Source organism: Neopelma chrysocephalum, unplaced genomic scaffold (assembly GCF_003984885.1).
Source record: "Neopelma chrysocephalum unplaced genomic scaffold, ASM398488v2 Primary Assembly neopelma1_69, whole genome shotgun sequence".
In the NCBI taxonomy this organism is placed as follows: domain Eukaryota; kingdom Metazoa; phylum Chordata; class Aves; order Passeriformes; family Pipridae; genus Neopelma; species Neopelma chrysocephalum.
In genome coordinates, this window is record NW_020897729.1 from 3,230,911 (window position 1) to 3,248,912 (window position 18,002).

General features: G+C 60.8%; 1 protein-coding gene and 2 non-coding genes across 12 annotated transcripts; all 3 read left to right on the plus strand.

Annotated features, from left to right (window-relative positions):
* The first annotated feature begins 358 nt into the window (after nucleotides 1–358).
* On the plus strand, nucleotides 359–17,888 carry EIF4G1 (eukaryotic translation initiation factor 4 gamma 1). Of its 10 annotated transcripts, none has more exons than XM_027685500.1 (34): nucleotides 359–473; nucleotides 1,773–1,881; nucleotides 1,979–2,065; nucleotides 2,356–2,388; nucleotides 2,978–2,998; nucleotides 3,530–3,703; nucleotides 4,060–4,159; nucleotides 5,931–6,043; nucleotides 7,081–7,173; nucleotides 7,254–7,320; nucleotides 7,686–8,567; nucleotides 9,710–9,798; nucleotides 10,007–10,193; nucleotides 10,546–10,679; nucleotides 10,932–11,069; nucleotides 11,262–11,435; nucleotides 11,514–11,711; nucleotides 11,977–12,123; nucleotides 12,212–12,448; nucleotides 12,535–12,639; nucleotides 13,040–13,193; nucleotides 13,301–13,398; nucleotides 13,497–13,599; nucleotides 13,719–13,821; nucleotides 14,447–14,703; nucleotides 14,797–14,912; nucleotides 15,071–15,243; nucleotides 15,399–15,524; nucleotides 15,608–15,689; nucleotides 15,911–16,009; nucleotides 16,130–16,264; nucleotides 16,352–16,433; nucleotides 16,514–16,654; nucleotides 16,765–17,888. In XM_027685500.1, exons 2-34 carry the CDS (start codon nucleotides 1,807–1,809, stop codon nucleotides 16,944–16,946), a joined length of 4,905 nt encoding a protein of 1,634 aa, XP_027541301.1. In that variant the 5' UTR covers nucleotides 359–473; nucleotides 1,773–1,806; the 3' UTR covers nucleotides 16,947–17,888. The 10 variants fall into 10 exon arrangements, with proteins under 10 accessions (XP_027541301.1, XP_027541302.1, XP_027541303.1 ...); XM_027685501.1 differs by having other exon boundaries at nucleotides 13,731–13,821; XM_027685502.1 differs by having other exon boundaries at nucleotides 10,950–11,069.
* Nucleotides 9,844–9,920, plus strand: LOC113968949. The gene has a single exon (XR_003534693.1). It is a non-coding gene; the product is annotated as a small nucleolar RNA SNORD66 (small nucleolar RNA).
* Nucleotides 11,111–11,186, plus strand: LOC113968941. Its single transcript, XR_003534686.1, has one exon. It is a non-coding gene; the product is annotated as a small nucleolar RNA SNORD66 (small nucleolar RNA).
* Nucleotides 17,889–18,002: the final 114 nt, after the last annotated feature.

Consider the following 18,002-nt stretch of genomic DNA (forward strand, 5'->3'; position numbering starts at 1 on the left):
CGGGCCTGGCGGGGCCGGCCGCTCCTGGGCCGCCACCGCGGCCTGTCCTGGCCCCGCCGCCGACGATCCCCGCCTTGTGTCCCCCCGTGCGCCCCCGCCGCCCCGCAGCGCCGCTCCTGGCCCCCCGCTCGAGCCGGGCCGTGTCGCCCCGGGCCCCCCCGGGCAGGGACCCCCCGCCCCGCCGGCAGGCCCAGTGCAGGCCGCGGCCCGGCCGCTCCCGGCGCGGGGGAGGCGGCGGCGGCTCCTCCTGTTACAAACCCCCGCGGCGGTTCCCTGTTGTACCCCCGGGACTGGATTCTTCTCCCCCGGCACCGCCGGGCTGGTTGGGGCCAGGGCAGTGCGGGGCCGGGGTCCCCCCACGGGGCCTGGGCTGATCTCTGTCTCTCTCTCTCCCCTCTCTCCTCTCTCCCAGTCAGTCGGATGAACGGTCTCTGCAGGCCCGCTCAGCCGGCCCAGGTTTTTCCCGCGGGGGGGTGAGTATCCTGCTAGCTCCGAGTTGTCAGGGGCTGGGGAGACCAGGTCTGGCTGTCCCTGGGTGTCCTTGTCTGCTGTGGGAGGTTCCGCCCCCTCTCTTTTGGAATGAGTGGTCTCAAGGCCGAGCTAAGCTGTCTCAGGGATGGGCTGCCTGTGCCAGGCCCCTTCGGGTTCTCGGTGAGATGGGGCCTGGGGGGAACACCAGGAGGTGAAACCCAGCCTCTGCCACCTCCTGAAACCCTGGCAAGGCCCATCTCCACTTCGGGTTCTGCTCGCGGAACCCCTGTGGTGGGGTGGCACCCCCATAAGAACAGCCCGGGGGGGATCGGGGTGCCCAATGTCCTGGTGTCGGTGGGACGTGCCTGGCAGTGCCCGCAGCGGGGCTGGGGGCCGGCAGTGCTGACGCGTCCAGGCGTCAGGTTACAGGAGGCACCACGGCTGTTCCCTCGGGTGCCCGGCCGGCAGCAGGCTTGCCGAGTGCGACGGGATGCACGAGACCCCCGGCAGGGTGCAGGATGGTGGGTACTGCCTCTCTTTCCTGCCCTGGTGGCCTTTGCACTGGGGCGGGGAGAGCAGCACTGGCTGCCAAGTCCTTCCTGGGACAGTCAGGAGGGTGCCTGGGCTGCCTGTGTGCCGGCAGTGGTGGGGGGCTGCAGGCTCCCCCAGGCAAAGCAGTGGCCAGGAGTGTCAGGAGTGCGGGGGGACGAGGGAGCTGCTCCCTGCCCTCCCTGGTAGGCGTTTGTGGTGTGTGCTGGGGACCTGGCGCCACCAGCAGGAACAGGTTTGGCCGGCCAGGGGAAGTATTTAGTAGGTCAGCCGGGGTGGAGCTGGGCACGGCTGACGCCGGGGTGCCGCCGGCCCACCCAGCCCCCTGGAGTTGGTGGTGGCCTGGGTGCTGGTGCCAGATCTGCCTGGGTGCTGGTGCCAGATCTGCCTGGGCACTGGTGCCCACTTGTGTGGGGGGTGTAGCCGGGCTTTGTGGTGTCACCTTGGGTGGGTCAGTCCTGCTGGTGGGTATGGCTGGGTTTGGGGCATGATGGCGGGCTCTGCTCTGCAGAGGACCTGCCTGGGCTCAGTGACCTGGCAGTGCCACCCCCTTCCTCCCTGTGGCCCAATGGGGCAGGAAGGGATGTCTGGGGGTCTGTGCCTTGGTGGGATGCTATCTGTGGGGCATGGCTGGTGCCTGGCTTTATGCTGGTAGGGCTGGAGATGTGCAGTTCTCAGGGCTTACCTGGACAGGGGACAGATACGAGCGTGCTGCCACCTCCAGCTTATGCCCACTGTCCCTGTCCCTGCAGATAGCGAGGGGATCCTTATGCACAACCCCATGAAATGAACAAAGCTCCACAGCCCACAGGAGGAGCCCCAACAGCCCCACACCCTGCCCCTTCTCCTGGACTGCCGCAGGTAACTGTCCCTTTTGGGGATGGGGGACCCAGCTTTGCCTCACCAGTTGGTGCCAGGGGCAATGGTGCCATCTCCTTTCCTCCCTTCCTCCTTCCAGCCGACGTTCCCACCTAGTCAGACGGCACCTGTGGTTTTTAACCCGGCACCGACCTCACAAATGAATACGCCTTCTCAGCCGCGCCAGGTAAGGGTTTTGCCCCCCGTTGGAGGGGGTGATAAGGGGTATCCAGCAGCTTTCTGCCTCCTGGCCGAGTAGCGCTCACTACTACAGAGCCCAGGAGCTCTGTGGTGCCCCTCGGGGCTGGCGTGCGCCTGCGAAGGGGGAGTGTGCCCACGATCCGGATCACAACTGCTACCTGAGGACTTCCTGACCCTGGGGTGGGTGGGCAGTCGCCTCCAACAGGGGTGCCCACCGAGTGACAGCTCTTCTCTCCTTCCTCCCCTGCCCCAAACCTCCCTCTCCTCCTCTCTCAGTTTCCAGCAGGGCCTCGGGCTATTCACCAGCAGGTACTAACCCGCTTCCCTTGCCCTGCATGCTGAAGACCCTGCCCTGACACTGCACAGAAACACCCATCCTGGGCCTGAAGGGGCTGGGGAGCATGTGAGGACCCCAGAGCTGGGGAACAGGCTTGTCTGGGGAAAGTGGGGGACACCTCTTTAATTTTGGGTTGGTTTTTCTGCAGTGTCTCTCCAGTTCCCTCCTTGCATGAAGCCTGCAGCATGTGGCTGTGCCTGTGCTAACTCCAGCCCAGGCTGTTGCTTCTGTCTGTGCCCTTCATCTTCCTCTTCCTCCCTACTTTGCTTGGTCTCCCAGAGCCCTACAGTGCTGTGCAAGGCTCTGGACCTCCATCAGCCCTCTTGTGTGGAGGAGCTACTGGGGACAGATCTGGTGACATCCTTGGCTATGCTGTCTGGGAGCCCCTCAGACCCTTCCCTGCCCCTTGGGAGGTCCCTCCAGGGGACCTCAGTGGATTTGGGATGTGGGAAAAGGGCTCCTTGGCTGCCTGTCCTCTCCTTTGCTAGCCTGGTCCCAATGCCGGTAACTCCTGTCTCTCTCTTTCCCCTTTTCTCACTGTATGCGTGCGCTTGCTAACAGGGAGGATTCAGGTCTCTTCAGGTAATGCTTTCTCCTTGCCCCGGGGGGTGCATGCGCGGACCTTTCCTTACCCATTCGTCGCTGGGCTGGAGCTGCTGCTCCCGGGGATGCTCTTGCCTGGCAAACAGGCCGGGTCGGGATGAACGGCATTGGCCAGGCTGGGAATAGCCAGCTCCACATGCTGTCTGGCTCCGGCATGGTGGGACTACAGGTCCCAGAATCCTCCGCGAGCGCCAGGAACCGGTGTGGAGCACGCCGGGACCCGCCGCCGCCGAGCTGCGTGCGGCCGTGGCCGGCCCCGGGCGCTGGAGCTGCCGGCCCCCGGCGGGCCGGGCCGGGGCTGCACCGGGCATGAGCTGGGTCGGGTGGGCACAGGCAGCCCCGCAGGTGCGTGGGGGCAGGATGGTGCCAGGGTGGGGGGGCGACTTTGGGGCATGCAGAGGGGGGGCTGCATCCCGGCGGGGTGGGGGGGAATGTCTCCCCTCCGTGTGTGGCGGTGCCAGATGGAGGTGCCGGTGCTCCCGCTGACACTGCACCCCATCTCTCCCCAAGCATTTCTACCAGAACAGGGCGCAGCCTCCCGCCAGTGCGTCCCGCGTGCAGAGTAACACAACGGCTCGGCCCGGCCCTCCTGCCCATGTGTATCCGGCTGCTTCCCAGGTGATGATGATACCCTCCCAGATATCCTACACACCTTCCCAAGGAGCCTATTACATTCCCGGACAGGTGAGGGCCATGTTCTGGGCTCTGTGGAAGGGGGCTGGGATGGGCACTGGTGGGAAGTGTTACCTGGGGTTGGAGCCCAGGTCTGTTTTGGGACGGTGTAAGTGGTCCCCCAGGCTCTCTGAGCACCCACTGATTCGAGAAGGGTGATGCTGGCTCTGTAGAGAGGCCGCAGGCAGCACTGGTCCCCTCCCCAGCAGCTCCCCTGAGGCACTTGGTGTGCACTTTGCTTGTGTCCTGCTCCCTGCCCTGGTGCCCATCTAGTTCACAGGCAGGTGTGGGGTTCTGTCGTTGGTTTGGGGATATGTCTGTGCCCTGCAGGGGATGTAACTGACCTTTCTTTTTCTTCCCCATTGCAGGGTCGCTCCACGTACGTTGTCCCGACCCAACAGTACCCGGTCCAACCTGGCGCCCCTAGTTTTTACCCTGGAGCCAGCCCCACAGAGTTCGGGACTTACGGTACAGACAGAGGGGTTGCTCCGCTCCCTGGTGCTCTTCCAGTCCCAGCACTTTCCCCTGTTTTTACTCCCCTGCCTCTGGTCTCTTTTCATCCACCTGAGCTTGGGAGCTGAACACAGACCCCTGTACTTTTGCCAGCTCACTGTGGCCAACTTTGTGACTCCATTGCAGGCTGTTTTGGGGGGTAGGGATTATTGCTTGTCTCCCAGCAGCACATCGTGTCCCACCGGTCCATTCACCCCCGCCCTTTTCCAAATCCGGGCTGATTAATGTTTAACTCTCCTGGCGGAGGGCTGGGGCAGACTTTATCCCCTGCTCCCCCTTGCTTGCTGTCAAGGTGGTGAGCAGTTCAGTGCTTGCTGACCACCCTCAGCTCCCACTCCCCAGGATCTGAGCCGGGGTGCTCCATGCCTGCCCTCTCCTGGCGCTGGGGAGTGCAGTGTGAGCAGCCCCTCCTTCTTCCCCCCGCTCGCATGTGGCCACCCGGGCCGTGACTATATTTAGGCTTGGTCGGTCCTGGGAGGCCTGGCAGACACAGAAATGTGAGCCGAGGCCTCCGGCCTGGCCCCAGCACGGCAGGAAAGCATAACCGGGGCAGAGATGGGCTTCTCCTGAGCCAGGTACGTGCCCAGCCTCCCTCCCTCTTGTCCTGGGGCTCAGTCAGCACCTCTGAGGAGGGAGGTGGCCCCTGGCAGTGGTTGGCTCCCGTGCTTGGGCCAGGGCACAGCTGCACCTTTGTGCACAGCCCTGGGTGTCTGTATGAGGTTTCAGGATGGATTTGCCTCCCCACCTCTGCTTTGGGGCTGCTGTGCCTCTTCCCAGGGGAGCTGGCAGCAGCTTGCCCCTTGCCCACAGGACTGGGTGGGTAACCTGGCATGGTTTGCCCCTTGATGGATGAGTCAGGTTGTCCCTCTTGTCTCTTGTCTGGTCCCCAGGGCTGGGCAGCTCAGGGTCTCCCTTCTTCTCCCTGTGCCTGGCCCATCCCAGCATGTGAGGCCCATCCAATGCCCCTATGTCCTCCCTGAGCAGAGGAAGGGTCCCTGAGTCAGGGATAAGGCAGTCACCAGGGCACCATGAGTGACTTTCAGGGTTAGTAAAGTGGGGAAGGCACCTTAGCTGAAGGGAACCAGGACCCAGCTGTGCCTATCCCACCACACCTGTATCCCTGTGGCACTGCTCTGGGGTGATGCTCATGGATGCCCTGGCAGGAGCGGAGTGCTTCTCCAGGGCTGTGCCTGGATGGAGTCCAGCTCTGCCTCTGGTCCCCAGCACAGCTCCCTTGTCTGGGCGGGCTCGCCAGGGGCTCCAGCTGCTCGGGGAACCCGAGCCCCTCTGCCTGGGTGTGAATGGAGGGTGTGGATGGGGCTGCCTGGTGCCGCCCTCGGGCTGGTGCTGGCCCTGGGGAGATAAGGGTGCCGGCAGCAAGGAGGCCGCCTGTGGAGCCAGGACGCCCGTACCTGTCATGGCCGAGTGTCCAGGCAGGGCTCTTGGTGGTGGGGAGCCGGTGGGCATGACGGGCGCCCGCGGGGCCTGGCTGGGCGTGGGGGCGGCGCAGGGCGCAGGGACGCTCTCTGCTTCACAGGGAAGGAATTCGGTCAGGCCTGTCAGGCGGGTTGGGATGATCCAGGCCGGATGCGATGGGGGTTCGCTGCAGAGCGGCAAGAGCTCCCCAGGCTCCTGACAGACCCCTGTGTTTGGGAGATCAGAGAGGCCCCAGGACGGGCTTGGAGAATCTGAGTTGGCTGGTCTGACACTCTCTCCTCTCCTCCAGCGGGTGCGTATTACCCGGCGCAGGGGGTGCAGCAGTTCCCGGCGGGGGTCCCCACTGCCCAGGTCATTGTGAGCCAGCAGCCACCGATCCCCCCAAAACGAGAGCGCAAGACGGTAAGGAGCCATCTGCCTGCAGGCATGGGAGGGCTTGTGTGCTGAAGGGGGTACTGTGCCAGCCCAGGTGCTGGCGGTGTGTAGTATGAGATGCAGTGCAGCACGTCAGGGAAGGGGGACGGCACAGGGCTGTGCCTGCAAAGGCTGGGGGGCTTAGTGAGGGAACTGGGGTGCACAGTGGGTGCCGGCGACCTTGGCCGTCCCGGCGGGCAGCGTTGTGCTGAGTCATGGCTCCCGGGAGGGCGGGGGTGCCGCGGCTGCCAACTGCTGTCTGCTCCCGGAGATGCCGGCGCTTGGAGGCCTCGCACGGGGCCTATTTATAGCGGGGAGCCGGGTGGCTGCCGGCATTGCCCCACGCCGGGGGGTGGGGGGTGCTGCTGGGAAGGGGAGTGCTGGCATTTCTTCATCAGAAAGGGGTTGAGCTCTGCGCTTGGTGTACTGGGAGCAGGTCGTGTTTACAAGGTGGGGAGAACAGGGTGCCTGCCTGCACTGTGCCGCCCACCGTAGTCCTAGCCAGACTCACGTGCCACCCCCACTCACACTGCAACAGGGTGCCCTGTAGCTCAGGCTGCACCCATGGCAGGCATGGGGCCAGTGAAACTGTGTGCTTATGGTCTGTACCTGGGGTGGCATGGAACTTGCTGTGATTTCTGTGTGCTGAGGCTAGTCTCCTGTGTTGTCCCTGAAGTGGAAGGAGGTCCCTGCAGTCCCTGTGCCAGCACAGTGATGCCTTGGGATCCCCTGACATCTGGAGATGGACACTGGCCTGGGGACGTGGTGCTGGCTCCAACTGCCTGGCGTGATGGCTTGCAAGGCACTGGGACAGGCCAGTGTCTGTGGGACACTGTGCCCTGTGGTGAGGGGATGTGGCACCCACTGGTCCCCAAGCTATGCGTGGCTGGGGCAGGCGCTGCACTGAATGAACCTCTCCTCTCCCTTTGGATAAGGGAATGTTGGGCTCAGGGAAAAGGGGTGGCTCGAGTGCTGTGTCCCCACCCTGCCAACAGCTTCCCCTCTCTACCCTGACCCTTGGACAGATTCGGATACGAGATCCCAACCAAGGTGGCAAAGACATTACTGAAGAAATTATGTCTGGAGCAAGGACCTCATCCACCCCCACCCCTCCACAGGTAAGGGTACCCTCCAACTCCCTAACTGGGGCAGCAGGAAGTGCATGCAGCCTATTCAACTCCCTCTTTGCCCCCACCAGGCTGGAAGCGGTTTAGAGCCCCAGGCCAATGGAGAGACCCCCCATGTAGCAGTTATTGTCCGGCCCGGTAAGTGCCTGTGCCAGGGCTGGGTGTGCCAGCTGGCATGGCTGCTGCCAGGCTTCCTGGAGTTGGCACTGTGGGGTGTGACATGGCAGCCCTGCTGTTCCTTGGTTCTTCTGGGGCTTGTGGGGTCAAATGCTTTCCCTACATACCTGAGACCTCTGTCCCCATGTTGGGTCCAGGAGAGTTTATGGGGGATGTGTGCTCATCTCAGCAGCCCCCTGGGCACTGGAGGACGCTTGTTGTTCCCATCACCCATTTGTGATATGGCTTGGCACGTCTGTCCCTACTCTTGTAGACAGAGGGATCTGGGGAGGAGTGTGGGGTGAGCAGAGGATCAGAGCCCCCCATTAATGCCACCCACCTTGCAGATGACCGCCCGAAGCCTGCGCTGGTGGTGAGCAAGCCCGTCTCCCTGGAGCCCAGCAAGTCGGCCTCCCCGTCGCCTCCCCCTCCCCTCATCCCCGAGGTGGAGCCTGTGGTGCTCTCGGCTGTGACGCTGGTGCCAATGGAGCCTCCCGTGGACACGGACACAAAAGCGGAGCAGGGCGAGGCGCCACCTGACCCGCAAAAGACGTTTAGCGCCATCACTACAGTGCCAGGGCCTGCGGAGCTGCCCCTCGTGCCCGCGCCCAACATGGACACGGTGGCTGTGGAGGAGGAGGAGGAGGAGGAAGAGGAGGTTGTTATTCCCCTCCCAGAGCCCACCCCGCAGGAGCCTGTGCCCCCCGAGGTGCCGCCGGTGCCCGTTGTTCCCCCCATGCCAGCCGTGCCCATGGTGCCGGCCGCGCCGTCGCCGCCGCCCATTGTACCACAGGCCCCCGAAGCACCCGCCAAACCCGCGTCCCCCAGCCCCCCACCGCCCCGGGAAGAGCCCTGCCCTGAGCCCACTGCTGAGGCCAATGGGGTCTTGGAGGAGGTGCCCGAGCCGGTCCCTGAGGCGCCTGTGTGCCAGCCGGTGCCAGTCCCTGAGCTGGTGCCCACGCCCACCCTGGACTCCCCCATCGCCCAGCCCGAAGAGCTGCCCCTGCCCAATGGGGTGGAGGGCACTGGCAAAGTGGAGCCGAGTGAGGAGCAGCCCGAGTCGGATGTCAGCCCCATCTCAGAACCTGAGGAGCCGGCCCAGCCCAGCACCCCTGCCTCCCCCCAGGCAGAGGAGGAGGAGGAAGAGAGCGAAGGCCCTGGCGAGGCCCAGGAGCGAAGCTCGAGTCCGGCTCCTGCCCCTTTGCAGACCTCGGAGGCGACTGCTCGAGGTTGGCAGTGCTGGGCTGGGGTGTGTGGGGCTGTGAGGTGCCCCAGTGAGGTGTTGGGTGATGGGGGCCATCACATGGGTGTGGTGCTAGGCATGGGGTATGTGGAGAGTGTTGGAGAACGGGATGGGGTTGGGGGCACAGGACATGCGGGTATGGGATGCTGATGGGGACAGAGTGCCTGTGGATGGTGACATAGGGAGTACGTCCACGTGGAGGAGTATGGAGTGGGTATAAAGGGTGTGTGGGGTGCCATGGGGAATGGAAGTGTGTTTTATGTGATGACTTATGCAGAGGTGTAGGGTGGGTGTATCAGGGTTGTATCTGGGGACTGTCCCCAGCCATTTGAGGACACAGGGAGGTGGAGGATTGGCAGGGAAGATGTGGGGCACCCTGTGCAGAGTTATGTAAGTACACAGGAGTGCCTGGGGAAAGTGGGGTGCTCTGGAGATGTGCTGGGGTGAAGATATTTCTCTCTTTCTTTTTTTTTCTTTAAGCACCCTGCACAGGAGTGGTGGGGTTTCAGCGGGGTGATGGGAAAGATGGGTGCACAGGATGTGTTTATATGGAGTACCCTATGCAGTGATACAGCAGGGGCTATAAGAGGGCAACGTGAGAGCAGGTGTGCTTCTGGGGAACACATCTGTATGGGCTGGTGTACTGGGGTGCCAGGGAGAGAAGTGTATATGGGGGTAGATGTGGTGTGGATGAGAGTATCCACATAAGAGCTGCTCTGTGGTGGGGTGTGGGTGTCTGTAGGGATCCCTGAGGAGGGCGGAGAGCACTGCACTAGGGAAGTGGTGTGGGTGGGAGGCTTTGAAGAAGGCCAGGGTGAATCGGGATGCAGCATCTGGATGGGGAGAGGTGTGAGATGTGTCTGTACAGGTATATTCTGGGGTGCCTGCTTAGGGAGTGGGCTGCCTTGGTGGGATGTGTGTAGGATTTGCAAGGCTGCAGATACCCAGGTGGGTGCACTGTGTTTGGGGATGGAAGCTGTGCTGGGGTGGCAGGACCACATCCCTGTGGCCCCATCATGAAGCGCACCTGGTGTTACTGGGACTTTGCTGGTGACCCAGTAACTGGTGTCAGGGTACCTGGGGGACTGGGAGGGTTCCTGTCTTTCACTTCCCCATCTCTCCTCCCAGTCGCCATGTCGGTGCCAAAGAAGAAGCGAAGGATGAAGGAGCTGAACAAGAAGGAGGCAGTAGGTGATCTGCTGGATGCCTTTAAAGAGGTGAGTATCCCAGGGGTGTCCAGGGATCACCCTGTGTCCCATCTCCTCCTGTGATGAACTCTACTTTGTGCCATCGTGTCTGGGCCACTGATGCTCTGTGATGGTAATGAGGATCTGAGGCGGGGCTGACGCCAAGGAGTGGGGTGGAGAGGGCAGGACCAGACTCCTGAGGTGACTGCTGTCCCTGTCCCTCTCCCTCCCAATGCAGTCTCAGACTGGTGACAGTGCCTCGGAGGCAGAGAACAAGCCCCCCACGTCCACCCCTGCCAGTGAAGCAGAGGATGCGGCTCCTGCCCGTCCACAGGAAGAGTCAGAGGAGACGTGGGAGGAGAAGGAGGACAAGCTGGCCCCGGAGAAGGGCAAGGCTGCCGGCCAGAAGTACGGCTACAAGGAGGGTGAGTTGTGCCTTGGCACAGGCCTCTGGCAGCCACCACCTCTGGACCCAGTGGTGGGGAGGGTGGGGGTGGCATGCCCTAAACCTGCCGTTTTCCTCCCATCTTGTCCTCAAGCTCGGCATGGGGTGGGGGACAGAGGCCCCAGCATGAGAGTCCTGGCAGGAGGCAGGGAGCTGGTAGCATCAGGCTTTCTAAGCAAGGAGTGTCATTTTCATGGTGTACCAGGCTGGAGCAGCTCTGTCTACATCCCACCTCGCTGGTCCCTGTGTGGGCCCGGACTTGCCACAGCTCAGGGTGGAGGAGGATATGGGACAGACCACATCAGGGTCTCCCTCTTGTTCCCCCACTGCAGAGCAATGGAAGCCACTGAACCCTGAGGAGAAGAAGCGATATGACCGAGAGTTCCTGCTGGGCTTCCAGTTCATCTTTGCCAGCATGCAGAAACCTGAGGGGCTGCCCCAGATCACAGATGTGGTGCTGGACAAGGTCGGTGCGGCCCTGGAAATTGGGGAAGCATGGGTGGTGGAGAGGTGGGGGTCTGGCTCCTCTTTGAGCCTTGTCAAGGCAGAGCAGAGGCTTACCTGCTGTGCTCAGGGTCCTGTTGCAGCACGTGCAATCACCCTTGAGCCTGGGTTCTGTGGGTGGAGGCACCTCTGGGGCCTTCTTTCCAGTTCCTTGTCCCGGCACTGAGGCTGGGGGATGGATCCATCCCGCTCCTCTGCCCCCGGGCATCCTCAGCCGTGTGTACCTTCGCAGGCCAACAAGACCCCGCTACGGGCACTCGACCCCATCCGCCTCAGTGGCATGAACTGCAGCCCTGACTTCACCCCCTCCTTCGCCAACCTTGGCCGGCCTGTCATGGGCAACCGGGGCCTGGTGAGTATCTCATCACTTCACTCATGCTGTCCTGCTCCACCTCTCTGTGATGATCAAGCTTTCGAGCCACTGTGTCTGGGCCACTGATGTCCGTGATGGAGCTGAGGATCTGAGCGGGTGGACTGGGGACTCACTAGGAGCTGGCCCAGCTGGTCCCAGAGCAAAGAGCTGAGTTTCTTCTCCCTGTGTCAGCCCTCAGGGTTGGGTCCTCGCCGCTCCCAGCAGAGCCAGAGGAAGGAACCCCGCAAAATCATTGCTACTGTGTCTCTCAATGAGGATGTCAAGCTGAACAAGGCTGAAAAGGCCTGGAAACCCAGCAGCAAACGTGCTTCCGAGGAGGAGGATCCTGAGAACATCAAGACGCAGGTGGGAGCTGGGGCGGGTGGCAGTGAGAGGGCAGGGAAGGAACGTGCCTGGCTCTTGCTGATCCTGTTGTCCTTGCAGGAACTGCTCCGCCGTGTCCGCAGCATCCTCAACAAGCTGACACCCCAGATGTTCCAGCAGCTGATGAAGCAGGTGATGGAGTTGTCCATCGACACGGAGGAGCGGCTCAAGGGTGTCATCGACCTCGTCTTCGAGAAGGCCATCTCGGAGCCAAACTTCTCTGTTGCCTATGCTAATATGTGCCGTTGCCTTATGGGGGTGAGCAGAAGCTGGGGGGTCTCCTGCTGAACAGGCAGAAATTTGTTCAGGTTTCTAAGCCTCAGCTGAGCTCAGCAGTTTGCAGGTCCTTTGTGTGGGAGGGGGAAATGGATGTGTGGATGGAGGACCAAGTTCAGAGTCTTAGCAGAGCATCACAAAGTTGTAGGGTGGCTTTTCCCTTGTTTGAGCACTACCAACTTAGCTAGTCAACTTTTGGGGGAGACAGAGCTCATGCTCCTTGTCTGGGTCGTACTTCTCCCTGCAGCTTAAAGTGCCCACAACAGACAAGCCCACAGTGACTGTGAACTTCCGCAAGCTGCTGCTCAACCGCTGCCAGAAGGAGTTTGAGAAGGACAAGGACGATGATGAGATCTTTGAGAAGCGGCAGAAAGAGATGGACGATGCCAGTGCTGTGAGTTGGAGGCTGCAACTGAGGGCTGACACGGGTGTCCTTGGGGTGGCTCTGGGCACTGAACTGTCCTGCTGTGCTTTTCCTGCAGCCCGAAGAGAAGGCCCGCATGAAGGACGAGCTGGAGGAGGCGCGGGACAAGGCCCGACGACGATCCCTGGGCAACATCAAGTTCATTGGAGAGCTCTTCAAACTGAAGATGTTGACGGAGGCCATCATGCATGACTGTGTAGTGAAGCTGCTCAAAAACCACGATGAGGAGTCTCTAGAGTGCCTTTGCCGCCTGCTTACGACCATTGGCAAGGACTTGGACTTTGAGAAAGCCAAGGTAGTCCCTGCCCTGCCCTGCCCTGCCTTGCCTTGCCCTGCCCTTGCCTTTGGGAAGGATGTGACCCTGGCTCTGTCCCTCTATAGCCCAGGATGGACCAGTACTTCAATCAGATGGAGAAGATCATCAAAGAGAAAAAGACATCATCCCGAATCCGTTTCATGCTGCAGGATGTCATTGACCTCAGACGGGTAAGGTGCATGGAATGCTGTTGTCTGGGGACTGTCCTCTGTCCCCTGCTTGGTCCCACGGAGCTGTTGGTCTCTGTCCTCTGGGTGCCAGCAATCTGTGTGTCCCTGGGAGGGGAGAGGTGGATATGTAAGTTGTGGCCAGCCCCAGAGACACCATGCTAGCCCCAGCCCTTGGTTATCATGGTAGTGGTAGTGGGCACACAGTAATCGGCAGCTGTTTAATGCAGGGGGGCTCCAGAAACCGAGCCCTTTTGTGCCAAAAGCTGCTACAGCACATGGAGAATGGTGATGGCTGAGGCAGGAACCAGCCTGAGAGTTTGAGGGTGGTAAGGGGAGATGTCACTGCCTCCCTTCACCAGCCACCTCAGTGCCCTCTTCCCTTCTTCCCTGCCATCTGCAGAATAGCTGGGTGCCTCGGCGAGGAGACCAGGGCCCCAAAACCATTGATCAGATCCACAAAGAAGCAGAGATGGAGGAGCATCGGGAACACATCAAAGTGCAGCAGCTCATGTCAAAGGACAAGAGGAGAGGACCCCCTGGGCCATCCTCCGGTGGTGAGTACCTGGGCTTGGGGGCACCTGAGGCTACCAGGAGTGGATTTCTTTCTCTGAGCACTGCTGGATACAGGACTGCACCTTACAACTGTTCCTCTTGTGCCCAGGGCGCAGTAGCTTGGTCGCAGACGATGGCTGGAACACGGTGCCCATCAGCAAGGGCAACCGACCCATCGACACCAGCCGGCTAACAAAGATCACCAAGGTGAGGCGGGAGGTGTGGTGCGGCAGCCAAGGCGGCTGCCTGGCCTGGATGCTGCCTTGGTGTGGGGTTCAGGGCTGACTCTCTCTCTCCACCTGCAGCCTGGATCCATTGACTCCAACAACCAGCTCTTTGCGCCGGGTGGGCGGCTGAGCTGGGGCAAAGGCAGCAGCGGAGGGTCTGGCGCAAAGCCCGCAGATTCAGGTAGACAGCGTGGGACTGGCTGGGTGCTGTGGGATGAGGTGGGAGAGGGCATCCTTCCCCCGGCAGTTCCTGTACCGGGGAGGTGCTAAACTCTGAGACTTCCCTTTTTTCACGCCCAGCATCTGATTCAGGGCGACCAGCCACAAGCACCTTGAACCGCTTCTCAGCGCTCCAGCAGTCGACGCCTGCCGAGAGCCTCGAGTCCCGCCGTGTGGTGCAGAGGTGAGGGGCCAGCCCTGCCTTGGTGGGTTGGCGTGTGGGGAAGAACCCTGAAATCGAGCTGTCGTCAGTCAGTATGTAGGCAAGTTATAGTGTCTTGACTGGAATAATCCCCTGTGGCAAGGTGGGGCCTTGAGGGGGCTCGGAGTCAGTGGTAAGTCCTTGTGGCAAGGAAGGTTGACCCCACCTTGGGTTTTCTCCCTATGGTTTGGCACTTGGGAGACCACATCTGGGTGCTGGGTCTGCCTGGGAGTCCTGAGACCAGATGAACATTGATGGACTGGAGGGAATCCTGTGGAGGCTGGTGTGTGAGGTCCCCAAGGAGAGCTGGAGTTTGGGTTTGTTCAGGAGAAGAGGAAAATTGGGTTTTCTCTGCAGTTTGCAGCAGGAGGAAGGTGTGGGCAGGACGAGGCCAGGCAGTGCTCAGCCATGGCAATGAACAGAGTGAAAGGCAAAGGGCGTGAGTTGGAACAGGAGAAAGGGAAAAGTGTTTTCCCCCAAGAAATGATCAAATGCTAAAAGAGGTGGGGACTGGAGTGGGACAGTCTTACTTGCAGAGCTCTGCAGTATTGGGTCAGGGAAGGTGGTGACGGGCTCTTCACATTGTGTGCATCTTTCTCCCACTCAGGAGCAGCTCCAGCCGTGACAGGTCAGAGAAGGCTGGGGAGAGAGGGGACCGGGAGTCACGTTCGGAGAAGGGCGGCGACCGTCTGGAGCGTCCCGACCGGGGAGAGCGAGCAGACAGGAACAGGTCTACCATCACCAAGAGGAGCTTCAGCAAAGAGACGGAGGACAGAAGCCGAGAACGGGAGAAGCAGGGTGGCCCTGAGGCTGTGCGCAAGGCTGCCAGCATGACGGAGGAACGGGACCGAAGCCGAGAGACCAGTGAGCTGGGGAGCAGCAGTATCCCAGGGTCTGGCTGTGGCCTGTGGCTCTGCCTGTCCCAGGAGGTGCCTGATCCTTAATCTCTCCTTGCAGTTAAGCAAGAGCCAGCACCTCCTGCAACATCCACCAAGCCTGCGCTGTCAGAAGAGGAGCTGGAGAAGAAATCCAAGGCGATCATAGAGGAATACCTGCACATTAATGACATGAAGGTGAGAGGATAGGGTGGCCAAACACAACACCATCTGGTCCCCCTAACATGCAATACACTTCCCTACATGGCATGGGCAGGGTGCTGGTGGTGGCTGGATGCGGAAGAGGGGAGTCAGAGCTGGCTGTGGGGAAGTACTGACCCCCCTTTTCCCTGCAGGAGGCCCTGCAGTGTGTGCAGGAGCTGGGCAGCCCCTCCTCGCTCTACATCTTTGTGCAGAATGGCATTGAGTCGACACTGGAGAGGAGCACCATCTCCCGTGAGCACATGGGGGCCTTGCTGTGCCAGCTGGTGAAGGCAGGCACGCTCTCCAAGGAGCAGTACTACAAAGGGTGAGGGGCCATGGCAGCCTGGTCCCAGGCTAGTATTTGCCTGGCTTTGAAGTTGGCCCTGCCTTGAGCAGGGCTCAGCACTGAGAACTCCTGAGGTCCTGCCTAGCCGAGGGCACAGGGACTGCTGGATCCCAACAGCTCCCTCTGCTCTGCAGGCTGCGGGAGATCTTGGAGATTGCAGAGGACATGGAGATTGACATCCCGCACATCTGGCTGTACCTGGCTGAGCTCATCACCCCTATCCTGCAAGAGGAAGGCATCCCTATGGAGGAGTTGTTCAGGTGAGGGCTGTGTTCCTCAGCAGGGCTGGCATGGCAGGGCTCCTTGTGACAGGTAGCTCAGCCAGGTTTCTTGTGCCCCACAGGGAAATCACAAAGCCCCTGGTGCCCATTGGGAAGGCCACCACATTGCTTGTTGAGGTGCTGGGCTTGTTGTGCAAGGGCATGGTAAGTTCACGGGGCTCACGTGACTGCCAGTTGCTGCCTTGGGGACTGGCAGCCTGCCTGGGGGCCAGGTGACCATGTAGGGATTGAGCCCCCCTGCCACCAGAGGGGATGATGCATGGCATCCCTTGCAATGGGTCATGGGGGTGGTGTGGCCAAGCTGCAGTATCTTTCTTCCTGGAGATGGGAAGGCATGGTGTGCTGATGCTGACTGTGTCCCACAGAGCCAGAAGACAGCAGGCAAGCTGTGGCGGGATGGGGGCCTGAGCTGGAAGGAATTCCTGCCTGAGGACCAGGATGTCAACAAATTTGTCACAGAGCAGGTGGGAGCTTGGTGGTGGTGAGGGACAGAGGTGGGCTGTCAGGGGACCCTGAAGGACCCTTCTGGGAGTGTGGTGCTCCCCTGTGCTGCCTTTAGCAGCTCTCTCTGCCTGCTTCCCTAGAAATTGGAGTACACGATGGGGGACAGCTCGGACACGCCGAGCCGCAAGGAGCTGACCTCAGAGGAGCTGTGCAAGCAAATGGACAAACTGCTGAAGGAGAACCCGAACAACCAAAGAATACACGACTGGATTGAGGTGCGGATGTGGGTGCAGTGCTGTGTGTCTGGGGGCTCCCTCCTGGCTCCCTCTCCAGCTCACAGTCCTCTACCCTCCCCCCTCCAGGCCAACCTGAGCGAGCAGCAGGTCTCGTCCAACACGTTTATCAGGGCCCTGATGACGTCTGTGTGCCACTCGGCCATTGTCTGTGAGTACCAGGGTGAGGCAGCAGTGTGGGGGGGGTTCCCCTACTCCCATTGCCTCCCTCTCACGCCCCATCTCCTGCAGTCGAGAACCCATACCGTGTAGACACCATGGTCATTCGCAACCAAGCCAAGCTGCTGCAGAAGTACCTGCGGGATGAACAGAAGGAGCTCCAGGCGCTCTATGCCCTGCAAGCCTTGGTGGTGAAGTTGGACCAGCCTCCCAGTGAGTGTGGGGTGTGGGTGGGCTGAAAAGGGGGGTGGCAGGTGTGTCCCCACCCCAGCAGGCTGGCTGGTGGCTGGAGAATGGCAGAGGTGCCTCTTTGTCCCCCCCAGACCTGCTGCGGATGTTCTTTGATGCCCTCTACGATGAGGACGTCATCAAGGAGGAGGCTTTCTACAAGTGGGAGTCCAGCAAGGACCCAGCAGAGCAGCAGGGCAAAGGGGTAGCTCTCAAATCGGTGACAGCCTTTTTCACCTGGCTCCGTGAAGCCGAGGATGAGTCGGACAACAACTGAGCAGCTGTAAGGAGGAGGAGGAGAAAGCGGAGAGAGAGAGCGGGGCACCCCAGGGAGTGACTCCATCCCCTCCCACCCATGGACTTGCTGACGCCAGGGCTGAGGGACCTGCTGTGCCCCCTGCAGCCCCCTTCTCTCTTTCAGTTCTTCTCTCCTTCCTTCCTCTGTCCTGGTTCTGTTTGTGAGGCCTGTATTAGTTTGTCATGATGATAATAAACGGATGCTGACCGAGGCGGTAGCTGCCATGGGTCCCCTTGGGGACCCTCCTTACCCCCCTCCCAGCACAGGCACACTGGGTCTCTGGGAGTGGGGCAGAGCACCCCCGGACTCATGTCATGGAGAGGGGGGATGGGATGGGGACATAGCTCTCCCCTCCTCTCCCTCCTCCTCTTTCTCCTCCCCCCTTGCTGAAATATAGAGAGATTATATATATATGAACATATTAAATTTGGTTTGGGGACAGGAGCGTGATTTCTCCCCCTCCCCTGTCCTCTTTCTATTCCTCCATCACTGCCTGGACCTCCCCCTCTATGGTTTTTAAATTTTAAATATAAATCATTCCCCCCCAGCTCCTGTTCTGACACCTGGGGAGGGTGCTGGGAACTGGGCGGGGGGGGGGGGGGGGGCGGCCCCTTCTCTCTGGGCCAGGCTGAGTCCCCTCCAACATCCCAAAAGCCCCCATCCTCCTCCCAAACGTTTAAGGCCACAATTGGGCAAGTGACAGGGCGGCCCCCCCATCCGCGTCCCCTGTATTTATAGAGCGCCGGATGTGATGAGCCGCATGTGTAATTATTAAAACAAGGATTCAATTACTGGTCACGTGAATTTGTAAATAATTTTTTTTGCCTTTCTTTTTTTTTTTTTCTTTATGGAGTATTTAATTGAAGATTTAAAGGCATCTTTTCACCTTAAAACTGGAAATAAAAGAACATTGCTAAATAATGCCCCGTGTGCCGCTGTTGCCACCCCCCCACCCCGTCCCATGTCGCTTGTGCCTGGGCTGGTGTGGGGTGCCAGCCTCAAGCATGGGCAGGGACCAGTCTCCCCTGTCACCCC